Source organism: Vipera berus, assembly GCF_964194415.1.
Source record: "Vipera berus genome assembly, chromosome: 1".
Lineage (NCBI taxonomy): Eukaryota > Metazoa > Chordata > Lepidosauria > Squamata > Viperidae > Vipera > Vipera berus.
This window is the reverse complement of record NC_138202.1, coordinates 344,837,394-344,851,442: the sequence shown is the minus strand read 5'-3', so window position 1 is coordinate 344,851,442 and position 14,049 is coordinate 344,837,394. Positions and strand designations below refer to the sequence as shown.

Here is a 14,049-nt window from a genome sequence, read left to right as displayed (position 1 = left end):
TATGACCTCGCGATCAAAGTCCTGCATCTTGAAATAGGGAGAGGGTTTGATCATGCCGTCTTGACTTTTTCAACACATCCCTGGAGCCCTGCGCACATGCAATTTTTCTTCTCATGTCATATGTCTGGATGATTACAAGATTTCCTTGCTGGATAAAATCCTTTTTTAAAAAAAAAAGGCAGACAGGATGATTTGCACAATAAGCACAAAGCTGGCTATACTCCAGAAGCTTGCCTGGTTCAGAGAAGTCATGCAAACCATGATTTATTTGGGCGCCACAGGGATGGGATTTTAGAAACAGAAACCTGTTCCTTCAAACTGGAAGATCAGGGAGAAGAGAAATGGCAAGAATATTCACAGGTACAATTTGTTCCTACCTTTGAAATAATGATTTAAAGCAGTGTTTCTCAATCTTGGCAACTTTAAGGCGTGTGGACTTCAACTCCCAGAATTCCCCAGCCAGCTGGCTGAGGAATTCTGGGAGTTGAAGTCCACATGTCTTAAAGCTGTCAAGATTGAGAAACACTGAGTGAAAGAATTAGAAATCAAGTTGAATCAATGACATTGCAGGAGATTTGATTCTTTTGACAATCTTAGGAAAAATGCCCTGATGGACAAGTTTTAAGAGATAATTCAGCTTCCCCATTTGAGACAAGCCAAACTCCAACCCCCTGGGTTTTACTCCAATTAGTCACCCTCACAAGTAATTATAATAAGTCTCCCAGGTGATCTAGATACCATTTTCCTCAAGGAGCGCCTGCAGCTGTTCATGTGGGCAATCTGGAAGGTCACAGTTGTAATTGCCGGGTGAAACAAATGTAGTCTCCGAGGCTGAGGTAAAAATCTACCGGGATGTGTGAATCTGTCAGTTGCCCCCCTCTCTCTAAATTATGGGTGGGCAGCTTTATCAGCCAAATATCATGATCCACCCCTAGAGAACAGCAGGGAATGCGGGGGCAACATTGCTAAAAATGGGTGCATTTAACATTTTCTTCATTCAAATGTATGTCCTCAGTTGGCCAGATATTTAATGCTGTTTTGGCTAGGCTAGTGTTTCTCAGCCTTGGTGACTTTAAGATCTGTGGACTGTGCTGGCTGGGGAATTCTGGGAGTTTAGATCCACAGATCTTAAAGTCACCAAGGTTGAGAAACACTGGCCGGGAGGACAAAACATGTGACCACTGAAAAATGAGCAATGTTCTGTCAAACGTTGGTGGTGCCTGCTTGGAAAATACTCGGAGGAAGGGGGCAAGCATGGATTTAGGGGCCATGGGAAGCGAAGGATTTAGCTCTAGTTATTCAATAGTTTTGATTCTATCAACATTTTTGCAGGGGAAGAAGAAGAGGAGGACGAGGGTGAAAGCAGAGCAGCTCTGGGATGGGAACAGGCTTGGTCCAGTCGTGCATGGCTCCATCTTCACTTCCAGATGTTCCCGTTGTCTCCATTCTCATGGAACTTGTGCAGGTGGTCGGCGTACCTGGAAGACACAGGTTCAAATTTGCATCAGCACATTTAGTCCATCGTGTCAGTAAGATTTACAGCATGTTTTCATGGATCCAAGGGAATTAATTCACCCAACTAAGTAACTACGGAGAAGACGGCAAACATGATGCTAACTTGGTACTGCCTTGGGTCCATGGTTCAGGGTTGCTCCGGGGGTGGGGGTGGGGGTTGTCATGACCTCCCTGCACCCTGAGATCCCATAGATCCAAAGCAGAACCCAAGAATAAAGCAGTCTAAGCTTCTGATATTTAGGCTTTATGCCATAAAGGAGGAAACGTAAAAATAAAGAAATTAAGAATGAGAAAGCATCATGCCTGTTAACGGGTCAAGGCTGTGTAGGAAAATAGCAATAGCACTTAGACATATACTACCTCATAGTGCTTTACAGCCCCTCTCTAAGCAGTTTACTGAGTCAGCATACTGCCCCCAACAATCTGGGCCCTCATTTTCTTGACTTTGGAAGGATGGAAGGCTGAGTCAACCTTGAGCTCCTTCAAGATCAAGGAGCAGCCTGCGTGGCTGGCCGACTCAGTGAGGTGCAAGATTGTGGGGAGTTCAGAAAAGCAATTGGGGCATTTGCTCCTTACAAAGTGCCCAGTTAAACTGTGGCACCCCCTTTTTCAAAAGAAAAAGCAGCTTTGGTCAAAGCGGCTGGCTTTAAAAATGTACGCTGTGTGCAGGCTCCAGTTTGCCTGGGACGATTCTTCTGGCACCTACTTTTTAGCACAGTAGGCCGAACAGTCTCTTTCCATGCTCTCGCTCCAAGCTATCTTGTAGAGAACCTGGAGAAGCAAAGGCAGTCCATTAATTGTTTTTGTGATGACTGGGCGTTTTGTGGTTTTCCTACTGGGTCTTCTGATTGGTGCTAATTTAAATGCTGAATTCACTGGGTCTGCATTGCCATGTTAGAACAATATGCCTTTTGTGTCCTCGGCGGCCTTTCCTGGTTGCTGGAGAGAACCTTGTACTTCAGTACTTGGATTAGGAAAAAATAAAAGCAAACTAGTCAAGAATGAAGAAGCAGCATGCACACTTGGACAGCAGCCTTTTAGAAAATGAACCAATTTGGGTATTGTAGATTGCACATCTGTCTACATTTCTTAAATATATAATCTGTCTTTCCTTTGTAACACTTTCTCCCATATAGTCCTCAACTTATAATTTAATTGTAATTTGCAGTTGCAGTAGCACCGGAAAAACTAACTTCATGTTTAGAATTCAGGATTAGATGAGCAGAGGTCTTATAACTCGTCATTGCACTTACAACTGTCACATCATCCACACCATCCACATGATCAAAATTAGGTTGCTTGGCAACTGTCCATGCATTTATGATGGCTGCAGCGTCCCAAGGTCATGTGATCGCCATTTGCAAGCTTCCCAGCCAGTTTCCAACAAGCAAAGTGAATGGCGGAACCAGATAGGTTTAATGACTGCATGATTCGCTTAACAACTTCAGTGATTCATTTAACAACTGTGGCAAAAAAAAATCACATGTGACTCATTTAACAACTACCTTGCTAGCAATGGAGTCAAGGACTACCTGTAGTTCTCTCTCGGTAATGGTCTTGTGAGATAGGTTGTGCTGAGAGCCTGCCTACCTAAGGGTAGACCCAAGCATTTCATCGCTGCAGCACATGGCTTTAACTGGTTGTCTATAAATGGGCAAACAGGAATGTCTCAGGTTTAATGTCCCACATTAAAAAGAAATACCCTCTGCAACAGTTCTTCTAGTAGGCTCATATTTTCCAGAATGGCAGTTTATGTCGCACATCAACCACTCTAGACAACCCATGGGGTGAATTTCCTCTGGCTTGTGCCCTTCATGTGCTAGGTAGGAATGGGAGGTGTAGTCTGGCTGGGATAAAAGAGCTTGACAGCTGGGAGGATGGGAGGCCTCACTTTAGTGTAAAGAAAGATGAAATAAAAGAAGAGAGGGTCAACCCTGGCCTTCAAAATCAGTACAAACAGGTGGTAAAACTGGGTGTAACGTAGCCAGAAAGCCAAATCTCATAATCTCTGTGTCTGCACATGAGATTTTGGCCACGTTTGTTTCTTCAGTTTTATAATATTTCTAATTTTTATAAAAAATACTTTTGGGTGCTCAGAATGTAATATTTATTTGACTTTTTCCCCCTCTAGGAGCTGAAGGGGGCTTAATGAAGATTTTCCTTCATTTTGAGTTGAGCTGAGAGTGCCTAGTCCAAAAGGTTTCGTGGCTAGGGATGGTCCTGAATCTGTCCTAGATGAACTTCATAATTGCTAGACTTCCTGGATCCTTCTATCAAGTGGTTTGCCCCAGAGAGACTGTACTGCACTACTTTAAGACCAGCAGGACCACATTCAAAGGTGGCCAAATATTTTGAACCAGCAGTCACTGCCTTTCACTGAATTGTTGGGAGGATAAAGTTGAGGGGAAGGGAGAGGAGAAGGGGAAGAAAATCAAGTACAGTACCCTGAATTCCTATTTGAAGAAGAAAAAGATAAAAGTGAAAAGACAACAACATTAATACAGAATCAGCAATAAAAAGAAAAATAACCGAGACCAAATCAAACTCAAACAAACTCTTGCAAAGGAGGTCTCATGCCTTATAAGATCCAATGCAACCCTAGGCTGCATTAACGGAGGGATAGAATCAAGATCACGTGAAGTGTTAATACCACTTTACTATGCCTTGATAAGGCCACACTTGAAATATTGCATTCAATTTTGGTTGCCATAAGTTTAAAAAAAAAGATGTTGAGACTAGAAAGAGTGCAGAGAAGAGCAACCAAGTTGATTAGGGGATTGGAGGATAAAACATACAAAGAACAGTCGCAGGAATTGGGTATGCCTAGCTTAATGAAAAGAAGAACTAGGAGTGATACCGTAGCAGTGTTCCAATATATAGGGGGCTGCCACAAAGAAGAGGGGGGTCCAGAGCATCTGAAGGCAGGACAAGAAGCAATGGATGGAAACTAATCAAGGAGTGAACCAACCTAGAACTAAGGAGAAATATCCCAACAGAACAATCCATCAGCGGAACAGCTTGCCTTCAGAAATTGGTGTGCTCTAGTACTGGAGTTTTTTAAGAAGAGGTTGGGCAACCACTTGTCTGAAATGGTAAAGGTCTATAGGATTTCCTGCTTGAGCAGGGGGTTGGACTAGAAGAGCTCCAAGGTCCCTTCCAACTCTGTTATTCTATTAACGTTTCATGATCCTTTTACACTTTGGACTCTGGCCCGTAAACTGTCTGGATCACTTAAGAAGACTGTAATATTCAGGGACATCCACCACGTGGCTGAAGAAGACTCTGTCCAAAGTGATGGCAAGTGGTAGAAAGCCAGCTCTTTGAACTGAACTCTGAAACTGGCCAGCTGCCCACCTGCGCATGGGAAGTGATCTGTTCAACCGTTCAGTCATTTTCACTGAGCAGTCTGGTTCCTGTTATTTAGCCTCAAGGAATGTTTCTATCTTGTAGGGAAGCTCAGCCTTTTCTGGACTGCAAAACAGGGAGAAGGGTCGATTCCTGCAAAATTTGAGGGGCTCTACAAAGATGAGGGAGGTCAAAGTATTTTCCAAAGCACAAAAGGCAAGACAAGAAGCCATGATTGGAGAGAAGCAACCTAAGAACTAAGGAGAAATTTCCTAACAGTGAGAGCAATTAACCCGTGGGAATAGCTTGCCTTCAGAAGTTGTGGGTGCCCCATCATCACTGGAGGCTTTCAAAAAGAGACTGGACAACCATTTGTCTGAAATTACATGGGGTCTCCTGCTTGAGCAGGGGTTTGGACTAGGTGACTACCAAGGTGCCCTCCATCTCTCTTGTTCTATGCTCTCGGTTCTAAATCAGGCATGACCACAAATGACTCTGTGTGGCATGCAGTCTCTTAAAAGAGGTATTCCTCCTCTTCTAAGACAGAAGCTGTTGCAAAGCAAATATACTCCTAAAAACAAATGGAAGAATGCTTCTTGTGTCTGCAGTTGGAATAGGAGAAGGAAGCTCAAGGGAAGCCGGTGGAGACAACAGTATTTTGTTCAACAGCCAAAAACAGAACAGCTCAGGAGAGACGGTGTCTGATATTTTTATCAAGTTACCACTTTGGCAATTGCAGGGATTGATACTGTGCAAATCTTAAAGCCTGGGAGTTTATAGCAGCATTTCTCAACCTCAGCAATTTAAAGATGTATGGACTTCAACCCCCAGAATTTGGCAGGTAGCACACTGGCTGGGGAATTCTGGAGGCTGAAGTCCACAAATCTTAAAGTTGCCAAGATTGAAAAACACTGAATGAAACAGCCCTTTGAGGCCCAGGGCTGTCTGATTCCTATAATTCTGCCTCCTTTTCCAGATCTGACAGAGCAGGCAGGTTCCCAGTCCCCTCCATCAATAATGCCAGCTGACAGCCCTTCTTTGGGTGGGCGGAACAAAAATCTAGATAGCCCCAACCTTCTCCAACCCAGCCTGTTGCCTGAGGAATTCTGGGAGTTGAAATCCACAGATCTTAAAGTGGTTGTGGTTCAGAAATATTGGTTTAGATCGGGTAGGCAACCTTGGCTCTTTTATGACTCATGGACTTCAACTCCCAGAATTCCTGAGCCAGCATGGCTCAGCTTGGAAACCTCTTCCTTTCCCCTCAGCATGGCTGGCTCAGGAATTCTGGGCGTTGAAGTCCAGGAGTCATAAAAGAGCCAAGGTTGCCTACCCCTGGTTTAGAGGACCAGGTATCCCCCTTAAGTAAACCCCAACATTAGTTCCTTTCCTATTGTTAAATATGGTGCCCTTGGAGCAGCAGGAGCAGCTGTGGGGGCGGTAGCCACTATGGTTAATCCTCAACTTACAACCGCTTACTTAGTAACCATTCAGTTCAGTTCTGAAGTTACTTCGGAGCTCACATGATTGCATTCTGGGCACTTGACAAACGGCCTACATTTATGGCTGTTTGCAATATGCTGTGGTCTCATGACCACAATTTACAACTTTTTTTTTCCAGAAACCATCATACACATCTGGTCTCGGGGGGGGGGGGAAACAAACCCATAGTCAACAATTGGTTTGCCTAACAACTGCTGCAAAAAAAGTCATAAAATCAGGTCTGGTCACCCAAAGACTGATTTTACAACTCTCAAAACTTATGATCGTAATTGCCAGGCTCAATTACAGTCATAAGTCAAGAACTACCTGTACCTCAAAAAGGCACTGTTAATGTGTGCGTTTTGTCAAGATTGATCACTGGAGGAAGAGACACACTTACCAGAAAAACAAGGCAATGCAAAAAGAGTGTGTAGAAGAAAGCAATAGTACGAGCCATCTTGTTGGAAAGGACAAGTCTTCCCTGCAGGGACAATAAAAAACATGACAGGAGATTTTAGGGTTATGAATGTCTAGGACCTTTGGAAAAAAACACAAATTCTGCACCAGTTCACTTCCCCATCAATTTATGATGCCCTTGTTAAATCTGGGATTTGTTCTAAGTTTGCTAATGGAGAGAAGTCCTGAATCTTGACTGCCAGTTATTGGGGGGAAAAAAATCTTCCTCTAACCCTTCTGAGATTTCTGGAGATATGAAAGCTTCATAACAACAACAACAACATGTGGATCACCACTTGACACCCTGGTTGTTGACAAAATGACTATCGGTCAATTGCAAAAGGCAGTTTCACTTAGAAAGCTTAAAACCTGTGATACCTTTCACAGTATCAAACAGGTGTTTGGGAAGTACTAGATAGGTGAACATAAATGCCAAATCCAGTTTAACATTTGACTGACTCTGGGGTCAACCGTAATAATTTATTAAATGCATAGGCCATTCAACTCCCAGCAACTGGCATTTTACAATTGTAAAAAAAAATTAATAAAGAACAATACAGAAAGCACAAAAACAGCACAAGACAAAGGGACAACAAAGGGACAACAATGACAGAGGCAATCTGATATGCAAAGTGGATTTAGTGAATTAATGATGGGGATCGGATGCAGGAGGATCTGGCTGAAAGACCAGGGATCCAATTCTAGCAAAGACAGCCATAGAAAAGGTGTACTCGCTGACACTTAGTCCAAACTTCCTGGAGCATCTCTTTCTCCCTTCATCTTTCTTGCTCAGAAAGGGATCCTGCTTTGGGGATCTATGAGGCAAGATCTCCCTGAGAAGCATATTTGATCTGCTGGTCCCCTACACTGTGTGCATACTTGCTCTCCTTCACATGCCTGTGAGCACTGCAACTGCTAAGATGCTAACCAGGACCTTCCAGTCTTGACTGGGTGAGACTGGACAGGTTTTCCCTTTTGTGTGATGAATTTATGGTTGCTTGCAGCCACTACTGGATGCCCTTGTATGCATCCATAGGTGGGACTAAAATAGATCAAACCTTGGCTGCCCTTTTTCAAAAGGTATGAAGGAGATTCACCCAAGCAACCAAGTAAAGAAAGCTTTCCTTGTGGAAAAGGTTGAACTGGGAGTACACACAATGGCAAATTATTATTGCTCTTTAAATGCATTCTACCAAATAGTTCTGAATGGATTTGGTATTTTTGACCACTGAATTCTTCCCAAGGATGTAACAAAGCTAAAGATGTTGCAATATATGCACTGTTCCAAGCAAGGTAACTGCAGCTCCCACTGTGAAGATTGACTAATTGCAGCAACTAGATTTCAGCAGTTGGATTTACCAGGCTAAGGGTGGCTTTATCCCATGGACTGAGACTTTGGTACTTCCTTTGACGTTCCTGAAAATGAAATAAAAAAGTCACATAGCAGAGATAAGACCACTGGTTCTCCCAACGGAGGAGCAGAAAAATCAACAACCCCCAGCTAGTGAATTAATTCTAGTTTTATTCTCTTTAGTGCTGAAATGCAAAAAGATGCCAGTTCAATTCCCTACTAGGCCTATTTCTTTAAATTAATTAATTAAATTAAAAGAGACTCCATCTAGTTGCAATGAAATGCAGGATATCTCAGCCTAAAATACCCATGTAGGTAGTAACATTTCATTTTAAAAATATAAATCATCTTTGTACTTAGTGGCACTAGATCATATCTACAGTCTCAGTTTGCCAACGGTAAAACGAGAAAGTTATTGCCTTCTTTCACAGGATTACTAGTGAAGGCAATAAAGATTATTTTATCAAAGGGACCAAGTCCCACTGAAGAAACAGCTCAAATAAAACACCATGCCATGAAAAATGCTAAAATTATCATTTTAATATGTAGGCCTGCTAGAAGCCATGTTTGGCAATTTCTGGCTGAATCTGGCAGAACCATTTGAGAACAGTGAAGATAAGTCTTTGCTACTACATAAAGCTGGAGAATTATTATTATGATTTTCATCCTACTAAAAATGTCCCTCCCCCCCCCTTTGAAAAGGTCTCCAGAGATCCCTACCTTTCGACTGAAAGAGGTGAATGGATCCAGGCGTTCCTCATATTGGGAAGAGTAACGCGACTCGGTGTCATCACTGCCAGATCCCTGGAAGAGAAACCGTTGGGTTTGTAAGTGATGCTCAGTCTCTGATGACTTGCACAGATGAAAATAGTTCAGAAGTAACACCAAAGTGATTGTCTCCCTTCAAACGTGCTATAAAAGTAACAGTGGAGGGAAGATTAAGGTGTAATGAAGGAGGGGCTAATAAAAAGATTCAGCAAGGCAGCCAACTTCTTCCCCTTAACTCTGTGCCCTTTCTGGAAAAGCAAACCACAAATTAGGGAGAGTTGAGCCTGCATGAAAAAAGAATGAAAGGACCCTCAAAGAGCACCTGTGAAGATACCAGGCCAAAGAAAGAACAAAACTGTTGTACTGAATCACAAAATTCACGACAAAACCGTTGGGTTTGTAAGTGATGCTCAGTCTCCGATGACTTGCACAGATGAAAATAGTCAGTTCAGAAGTAACACCAAAGTGATTGTCCCCCTTCAAACGTGAAAGTTCAGCACGGGAGAAGTGGCGTTGCTTATGTCGCCAAAATGGACTAAATGGATGTCAAGATGAAGCTGAGACTCAACAATGGAATCCATAGAGCTCATTTTGGTTATTGAGTCTAAGCTCCTTTGCATTACAGGAATCCAAATGAAGCATCCCTCACAGGTTGACTATTTAGCCTGGATACGGCCGGTGAAGGTAAGTCCATCACTTCTGTGGACAGTTGGCTGCACCTCTGAATTTATCTCTGGAAGCACTCACTCTCCCAGCAGCAGCAGCATGGGCTCGATTACCATCCTGACCTGTTGGATAGGACACAAGTCAGATTGGCATAAGGAAAACCCCGGTGGGAGTTCTAAGTGGATGATTGGACAAGTAAAAGGTGCTGTGGGACAAGTAGGTAATAAAAGACTTCTCCAGGAACAGCCTTGCAGAAAAAAAAAATAGGAAGGAGCTACTTAATCTTTTTCAATTTAATTGGTCTGTGTGCGCAGAGAGAAGTGATACCGTATAACTGGACTGAATAGGATCAAATTAGTGCTAGTTGGTCAAACCTTTTGCAGACTGAATGTACTCATCAAACATTCCCCCTGGGGGAAAAAACCCCAGCCAATTTTGCACCTTAGAGGTTGCACAAATCATTTCCCCCTGTCTTCTCCAAGGGACATGAAAACTGAGAGTGGCCTTGGTCCATTACTTTGACCAAGGGACACTGACACTCATTCCTGAAACCAACTATCCCAGTATGTCATTCAGAAGATACTTCTCTTCAAAAAAATATATTGGGGGAAAAGCAGATCAAAGCAGATCAGCAAGCTGTTGATATAATGCAGGTAATTCCAGAGGAAAGCATTTTGCTCTCTTCTTTCTTTCTCAGCTGCTCTCTTGACAAGAGATTCTTGGATTTTTACAGCCCACCAGAGTACTTGGGAAGGAGAAGAGCTCTCTCTTCTGGAGGCAAGGGGGACATACAGGAGAGAAGGGAGGTCAAAGACACAGCAGGAGAGTCGGGCTTTATGGGAAATCAAGCTTGCTTTTTGAGACAAATGAATGATTTTGATTCAGACTTACACACCGTCTTCTCTCAGAGGTCCAGGGTTAAATAACAGATCAAAAATGAAATCAGTGTCAAAGAAAATGCTTCCAAGTTGCCTTAATCTACTGATCTCCAGATATATTCTGATTGGGAGATTCTAAGGCCAACACATCTGGAGGGACTTGATGGGAGGAGAATGTGTGTATGGATGTACATATAGCTTTTGGAAATGGGATTTCACTAGATCCTCTTCACTGGAAGTCTTCAAAGAGAGGTTGGCTGTCCAAAGTGTTTATAGAGAGTTTGGATTAGATGATTTACGAAGTTATCTTCCAGTTCTACAGCTTTTTGAATCTAGTGGTCAGGCCAATGTTCAAATGAAAGGAAAAATTATCCCGTACTGAATATTTCTGGAAAACACAGAAACAGGATGTGAAGGCCAAACGCCAACCTTCCATATGATGGTTGACTTTCAGACGTATGATTTGAAAGCCCTTATATCTAGAGGGTACCAAAAACATGGAAGGCTATTAAGTGTATAGATGGCCCACATGGTTTGTCCCCAATAACTGTATTCAGAATTGTACAACCTTTAAATTGGGAAGTTCTCTTTGTAATGGCAGTTAACAATTGTTCAAGATAGAAGAGAAAAGGGTGATTGCCTTTCTCTCACTCTCATTTTGCAAAGCATTTAAACAATACATTGAGCAATGTCAAAAACACATTCCCATAAATGATGGGGAGAAGGGAAAGAAAACGACTCTAAACCAAACTATCCATCCAGCAACTACCGTATTTTCTGGCACATAAGACGACTTTTTAACCCATGAAAATCATCTCAAAAGTTGGGGGGGTCGTCTTATACGCCCAGTCGTCTTATACGCCGGAAAATAGTACATAAATCAATCGAGCGCCCCCGTTCTTGCAAAGCAACTTCAAGCCTCCTTAGTCCAGTTCCCCCCTCCAATGTGACTCTCCCTTCCCACCCCCAAGAGCCTCTCAGCCCCTTCCCCTCCCCCTTGCAAACGCCAGACCCCGGGAGCTCTTGCGTCTATTCCAAAGGGTGGGTGGAAGGAAAAGCCCCTTTCGGCTCTGGCGTGGCTGCAAGTCGATGAGCCCGGGAAGGCACGCCCTCCCCTCTCACTGTGGAGGAAGCAGGGCAGGCTGGCATCTGGCGGGAGCTGGCAGGGCAGTCCTGCACATGCGCGCGCTCCCCGGCTCCTAAGGAGTCCTCGGGGAGCCGTGGCAGGCGCCTCACGCTCTTCCCTCTTGAGGCGGCATCGGCGGAGCCGTCCGGCGTCGGGCGGGAGCCGGCAGGGCAGTCCTGCACACGCGCGCACTCCCCGGCTGCTAAGGAGTGCTTTCATCACTTGAGTGATGAAAGAGAGAACTTCAGCGGGGATTCTAAAGCAGTGCTTCTCAACCACAGCAACTTTAAGATGCGTGACTTCAACTCCCAGAATTCCCCAATCAGCACAGGTCTAAAGGGAGTCACAGCAGGATGCTTGCAAATTTCAAGAGGGAGCGAACTCCAGAGCATGAATTCCACCCCAGAGAAGGCCTCCCCATTGCTAATCCCCAGATGGCACTCTGCCAACCCTGGAACAGGAACAAGTCCACCCTGGTATCACATCCATAACAGCAAAAGTGGCTCAACAGGCACTGTGGCCATGGTTAGGCCTTTCTTTGCCAAAAGTAAGAGATGAGGGACAGCCAGGCAGCTGCTTCAACAGAGACATGTTCAGCAACCGATGACTGCACGCTGCAAGGCCTGCCTCCATAGAAAACAGTAGCTAATCTTCTTTATTCTATCAAAACAGGTCATGGGGATGGAGAGGCAAATCGAAATAGAAGCATAAACCTACCAAAGTGGACTAAACGTATCACATTTTATAGCACATGGAATAATACACAGTGTTCTATAGGTAGTCCACCATTTATGGTGGAACCCCCCCTCCCAAAAAAAAGGTACTTATGACCCAGATTTGAAGTGCTGATGGCCACCCCTACCCCATCGTTATATGTAAAATTGGTCATGTGATGACCTGCTTAATGACTGGCACCATTTTCAACTATAATTCAGGACTCAATTATGCTCATAAGTCGAACTGAACATGGCAAAAAATGAAGGTGGACTGGATCGTTTTGCAAACACAGACCCAGGTTTCTGCTACCAGGTCTTGAAATGGGCAGCCTGCTGTGCTGTCCTTCGGCCTTGTAGACTCACCCGGCCTGGGTAGCTTTGCAAAAACTTAATTTTTTCATAAAGTTTAATGTTGTCGGCTCGCAGGTTGTCCAGCTCGCTCTGCAGTGCTTGCATTGTGTGCTGCATCAGACGGTTCTCCTGATGTAAAAGAGGATAAAGGGATAAAATCAAAGCTGGATGCTCAAAACAGGGCACAGAGGCAGAGCTCCTAATCAAAACATAGGCATTCCATAAAAATCATAGGGAAGAAAAGAAATTACAGCAGTAATTTATATAAGGTTTCTTAATGTTCACTCTGCCTAAATGTTTACAGCCCAACTATCTCGTTTGAAGGCATTTGGCAAGTTCATAGCAACGTTTAGATTTGAATTAAGAACTTTCTTAGCCATTTCACCCTACAAACTTCATTTATGGTCTTCTCCAATTTAAAGGGGGGAAGGTAGCAGGACTTCGAGGCAGATTCAGTGGCCTCTAATTGATAAACCAGTACTGATCTGTCTCAAGTTAAGAGGGCCTCTCTTATTCATTTTACAGATGAGTAGAATCCAGGATGAAGACAAAATTAAAAGGAAGAACTGGGGCTGGCTTATATCAAGGAAGGTACAAGAGAGATTCCTAGCTTATGACAAGTTGCTGCTTGTATGTGGTATCTAATAAAATTGAATCTTTGACCATCTTAATGTTACTATGAATGAATGAACCTTGATTGCCAAAGTACAACCATTGTATACATTGAGATTGGCTGAGCCTCTAGTTTAATATATTACAGTTGACATCTGCAGTTTATTAAGGAAATTTTAACTATAGCTAAATACTATAACTTAGTACACGAATGAACAGGCCAGCATGTTTGTATGAAAAATGACATATAAAAAAAGAATGAATTTGTTGATTCTGGCTTCTGGCGCTTGGATGGGCATCTTATCAAATCTCCCCATCCAGATTTAGGTGGGAGAAAACTCCACTGTGTCTTACCGTTTCCAGATCACGGTTCCGGGCCCGGAAACGCTCCCTCTGGCTAGACATGATAGACAGCAGAGAATCTACTTGACCTTCTGGAAGCTGGGTGCTTGCTGAGGATGGCTGGCCTGGGAAATAGACTGTGGTTAGAGATGGAGAAGATGGAGGTGGAAAAGAAGGGCAGAACCATGGAGTGCTGTAAAAAAATGTTCTCCCTGCAAGATGTATTACAAACCCCGTGGGGTTCAGAGAAGGACCCGCGGCAGATGAAGGTGGATGCTGCCACTTCTCTTTCTGATATTAAATGGTTAAATGTTCTCCAACAATGTGCTTGAGAAGAATTGGAAATAGACGTTTACCATAGAAAAGTGCTGATGCTTCTTTTATGGGCTGAGGAACAGTCTCCAAGTTTTGAATGGCAGCACCCTTTGGAAAACAGAAGAAGGA

The 14,049-nt window shown here is 43.5% G+C and overlaps 1 protein-coding gene across 1 annotated transcript in view; it reads right to left on the bottom strand.

Moving 5' to 3' along the window:
- Positions 1-400: 400 nt before the first annotated feature.
- Positions 401-14,049, bottom strand: part of CUX1 (cut like homeobox 1) — a 346,988-nt gene continuing 333,339 nt past the window's right edge. The window contains exons 16-23 of the mRNA XM_081318568.1: positions 13,962-14,028; positions 13,618-13,730; positions 12,664-12,780; positions 8,867-8,950; positions 8,155-8,211; positions 6,740-6,820; positions 2,222-2,286; positions 401-1,478 (exon numbers count right to left, since the gene is read on the bottom strand). Of these exons, the coding sequence (XP_081174694.1) occupies positions 1,418-1,478; positions 2,222-2,286; positions 6,740-6,820; positions 8,155-8,211; positions 8,867-8,950; positions 12,664-12,780; positions 13,618-13,730; positions 13,962-14,028 (645 nt within the window). The 3' untranslated portion in view covers positions 401-1,417. The remainder of the gene's footprint in view (positions 1,479-2,221; positions 2,287-6,739; positions 6,821-8,154; positions 8,212-8,866; positions 8,951-12,663; positions 12,781-13,617; positions 13,731-13,961; positions 14,029-14,049) is intronic.